At 38.0% G+C, this 5,000-nt stretch overlaps 1 protein-coding gene across 1 annotated transcript in view; it reads right to left on the bottom strand.

The window, feature by feature from the left end:
• The window catches only part of LOC138002517 (DNA-binding protein SMUBP-2-like), a 16,604-nt gene that overhangs the window by 9,677 nt on the left and 1,927 nt on the right, over positions 1–5,000 (bottom strand). Inside the window, exons 3-6 of the mRNA XM_068848553.1 lie at positions 4,634–4,925; positions 2,448–2,519; positions 1,238–1,366; positions 221–489 (exon numbers count right to left, since the gene is read on the bottom strand). Coding sequence (XP_068704654.1) covers positions 221–489; positions 1,238–1,366; positions 2,448–2,519; positions 4,634–4,925 — 762 coding nt within the window. The remainder of the gene's footprint in view (positions 1–220; positions 490–1,237; positions 1,367–2,447; positions 2,520–4,633; positions 4,926–5,000) is intronic.

Here is a 5,000-nt window from a genome sequence, read left to right as displayed (position 1 = left end):
ATTAAAACAAGACGGTGTTTTGTAAGTCTTGCATTTGCAGTTCTTTTGGAACTGGTATGATGTCGCATAAGGGTGGTTACACATGCATGTCCTTGCATTCGCATTTGCAACAGTTGGATATACCGTTACTGGCAATAACTGCAATACACTTCCTAGGGGATGACACATTCAACTAGAACACCTCTGGGTACACCCACATCACAGCCTCCATTATCTGTACCTTTTAGCCTGTAGCAGGGGTACCCAGCAGCCCGCTTCCAGTGACTGAGCAGCCTCATCGATAATCACCAAATCAAAATGTTCTGGCTTCACATGTTTAAGGGGGCCATCCACTGATGCACTGGTGTTGGTTGCCAGGACAACATCAGCCTTGGTGAGTATTTCTGTAATAGCTTTGGCTTCTCTTTGTCTAAGCTCTTCTCGCAGGGATTTTATTTCTTGTTTGAGATGTTTCTTCTCTGATACATTCTTTGATTTCCTTACTTTTGTCTGTTGAAAAATAAACCGAAAATGTTGCTTTGCAAAATGGCACATGAATTTAACTAACCAGCCTGCAAGCAAGGATTCTCAAGGGTGTGTCACCCCCTCAAGAGAGCTTGCTAATAAGCTAAAATTTAACAAACCTCCTCTAAATGAAGTCCCAAGGATATGAAATATTTTTTCTTAAGCCCTCAGTAAGATGCCATTGAAACGCACCTCCATACCACAGCTTCAGTCAAAATCGTCTTTGCCAGAATAAAAAAGGGAAAAGTTGTCTTCAAAAAGACAACAACGTTATGTCTTTTAATCGCAGATTTAATAAATAAAAGAGCAGCTTGGGCCGATGCCATCAAAAATGTCATTCTTAACACCATTCATCAAACCCGGGCAACATGGTTGAGAGGCAAGTGCTCTCACCATTGCACCACCCCTGCTCCTGTATTGTAAAGTACTGTAATTAGAGTAAGATAGTGGGTAGTATTGTAAAGTATTGAAAGTACTGTAAGATCGATCGTGGGTATCATTTGTAAAGTTACTATAATTATTGTAAAAAAAAGATCTTGATCCAAGGATCTCTACCAATCTTGGTAGTTGGATTTTGTAAAAGGTAATCATTTTGTCAAAATTTAAAGTGAATTGTTTCTTCTAAAGACACACACATGAGCACGACAAATTCTCAGTTCGGATGATTTAACACTGAGCTACTACTGCATACACCCCTGTATAACTGCTTTATCATCATGATGCTGCTTCTCACCAGTGTGTCATCTATGTCTTTTCTCACATCCTGTACAATGGCAGTTCCATCAGAATTGGACAACAAGGCATCAAGTGAATGCTCTTGAACAACACTGAGTAGACGTGCTGGGTGGCCAAGTCGCACAACCTAAATAAATTAAAATTCATACAATGTACATTCATTTTCAAAATGGCAATGAAACATGCCTATTACCACTGGCTTACAGGTAGGTTTGTGTACACATTTTGATCACACCAAAAGAAAGGTGTTGGCTAGTTGAATTTGTGTCAACTGTTCTGGACACAAGCTCATTTACCTGAACTGAAATTTTGCCTTCAAACTTCACTAACATGTTCAAAATATTGCATTTTTTAATTTGTCACAGACCTGTAAGCAAGCTTGGAGATTGACAAAAGCTAGTCACCAATAGCTTCTCTTTGTAAAGTGGTGATATTCACAGGCATTTTATTTGAATTCACAGGTTAAAAATTTGAGGTTGACAATGTACAGAAAGGAATAAGTAATAATATTTAAATTAATAAACCATTGTGCTAGTGTGGAGTTTGTGTTTGTGGGAATCTTGAATGTAGCATAAAAATCTACAATTCAAAGAGCCAACGTTTCAAAATTCTTGTCCAGTGTCTTCTTCAGGGGTGGTCCAAAGTCATCCAAAGTTAGTTTTGAAGCTACATCCAATTCACAATTCTCCACAAACCAGAATAGCATCATGTCTGATTATCAGGCTGAGTCTACTTCCAAATATGAACCTAACCCAAAACACAAAAGATTTTGTCCTTTACCGATGCAATGAAATTAGAGATTGTGAAGCACAGCATGGTACAAGTCATGTATGTGGTCCGTGGAATTATTCAGATTCAAAATCCTGTGCCCAAATCACTTGATCATGCCCAGCACATAACCTGGAGAATTTAAATTGCAATGACTCTTCTCGATTACATTACATTACATTAATCCATTTGCCCTTCAGGCACCCACGACACCTCCAGCTGATGAGTAAAATTGTCTGATGTTAGACGAAGGGCTAACGCTCGAAACGTCAGCTTTTAGAATCTCTGTACTGTGGCCAATTTACATTATCAACTCCGTTGATAAAACCAAAAAAGATTTTTGTATAAAATCTGTTAAGTCTCACTCCCAGGAGTCAATGGGTTACAGTAATGTCTTTTGGACATTGAAGAAGCACTGACTCACTGTTTAAGAAACGTACCTTGACTTTAACTTTTACAAGCTTCTCAACAAGGTTATCAACTGCAACATTCGATGGTGCACAAGCTAGTACCTGAAAAAAGACAAAAAAGTGTACATGACAACAAAACAGTTTGAAGCCTTTTAACGAAGAGATGTTCAAATTTGTACATTAATTGTACAATATTGCACAAAATTTAAAAACCTGCTGCTACATTTTGTACAAAAACCACCGATCTGTGAAATGGGCCAGAATTACTGAGTCACTGCTCCACCCACTTTTGCTTGTATATATAGTTCAAACTCTTGAGAGGTGTTGTGTTCGACGCTACTTTTCAGGCCAAGGAATCTTTCGTGTACTTGAAGTAACAGCGAGTCCACATTTGCGTCTTGCAACCTCTTTGCTGAACAAGTTTGATAGTAGAACATGAATTTTTTTTGGAAAACAGTTCCGTACTGGGTGTATTTTACCCAAGGCGAGGACTTCAAGCTAACCACGGAACTGTACCAAAAAGTGCACTATTCCCAAAAGCAGGGAATCAAAGTCGGCGTAAATGAAGCATTACTGCTTATGTAAATAAAAGAAGCTTTTTTTCCAAAATAAAATTTTGTGTCTTTGAAGTAACCAAGACTTAATTCTGTATGAAGGTGATTCGAATTTTTAACGCAAAAACATTAAAAATACCCCATTTTAAGAGCCTGTTGACGCGTAATCAAGCACGGTGACCCCATTTTTTTTATTGCATTTTTTTAAGGTTCACATCATGAATGTTAATTATGCCAAGTTTCCAAAAAAGTTTGATAGTAGAACAATTTCAAGGGAATTACCTAAAAGTGCCCCTGTGATTAAAAAAAAAAAATCACTTCCTTTTTTCCTTTAGATTTTGAAAGCGTGTTTGCTTAACACCTGACAGGCAAAATTTTGAGCTTTGGGTTTTGTCCAAAGGCCGTTTGTAACTTTGAGTATATGTTTTATATTTTGGGTTGGATCCAGGGAAAAGTGACGTCAAAGGCTCACTAGCTTAAAATTTCAGCGTGTGAATGCAGCTTATTATATATGCAAAATGCGAGTTTAAAGGTAAAGGTAAAGTCACTTTATTTAACGTCGGTAGTTCCTTCCGCTACGAGGCTGGTATCAATGGAAGCCGACGGTGCGCCCTTTACCCCCCTCCCTCTGTCAGTGCTCCGTTTTCAGGGGATTTAAAGCTATAGCTACACGGATCAGAGGAAAGTCGAAACAGACGTTGAAGTCACCAAGGATTGAACCTGGGACCTCTCACTCCGAAAGCCGCGCACTAGCCATCTGAGCCACGACTGCTCCTATTAAAAGTCTGAAAGCCCAAAACTCCTGCGCTGCATCTTAATTCTGCAGCATACACACGCATTGCCTTCTTAAACTACAGCTGTAGTGAGCCTTTGACGTCATTTGTTTATTTTTCTCTTTGATCCAGCTCTCTCAAGAACTTAAAGTTAATAATGTCGGACCATTAAATAGGAAAATTCCAGTTAAAATAAACAGGTGTCTTTTTGAAATCAAGGCTTAAAATTTTGGTTGCTTACTGTGTTTAGTTTTAATTAACCATTTCACCCCTGTAAGGGCCACTGAAACTTATAGATTTTACTCTGTCTAATGCCAGACAATTTTACTCGCCAATGGGGGAACCACACAGGAGTGAAAGGGTTAACATACAATGTAGTTTTGAAATCCAAAGAAAAATAAGAATTGACTTTTTGGTCACAGGGACACTTAATGCAGTCCCAGTCTTAATAAACTTTGGCCTTGAAATCCAAAATATTTGAGCGCAAAGCTTGGTGTGCTAAATGTCACAGACAACATTCTTACATCAAAGAAACACATTCTTATTTTACATTTTTAAAAACAAGAATGACAATGTTCAGATAATGTGGGAAGGACATGACCAGTTAATTCTTTACTGGAGAAGAGAGAAAGGACTAATAATACTGCAAAAGCAACAAGCTACAGTGTAATGCATCAAATAAATTGAGGGTTAAGGTTACTTCAACACAGTTACATGTAAAATTTAATGGTAGCAAAAGAGGAGCTGTGCTAAGAAACTAATAGTTAAAACACTAAATCATTAATGATGACAATGGAATAATGCTTCCTACAGCATTTGCCACAAGAAGTTCTGCATTTTAGAAATCAATTATACAAAAAATTAATAATTAATATTGCAAATGACTCACCTTCATGTTAAATTTCTTGACAGCCTGCAATATAATCTCAACCACAGTGGTGGTCTTTCCAGTTCCTGGTGGTCCATGAACAATGGCTACTTCTCTTTGACACAAGGCAAATTTCACAGCTTGCCTCTGTGAGTTGTCAAGGTCTTCGTTAAAGAACTCACAAGGGATGTTTGCTGTTCCCTCTGTGTATGGTCTGATTTGTAATGGAGGCCCAGGAGACACATTCCCAAAGAAAACGTCAATCAAATGGGCAGCTGGACCATCTCTGTATTTGCTTAAGGAATCAAGAGCACTAGAAAAAATAAAATTCATATAACAGCAAGTCTTACACACAAAACAAGTGCAAATACAATGTAATAACATCAAA

The sequence above is a fragment of the Montipora foliosa genome, chromosome 1 (assembly GCF_036669935.1).
Source record: "Montipora foliosa isolate CH-2021 chromosome 1, ASM3666993v2, whole genome shotgun sequence".
NCBI classification, from domain to species: domain Eukaryota; kingdom Metazoa; phylum Cnidaria; class Anthozoa; order Scleractinia; family Acroporidae; genus Montipora; species Montipora foliosa.
The sequence above is the reverse complement of the archived record's forward strand: the minus strand, read 5'-3'. Positions and strand labels throughout refer to the sequence as shown.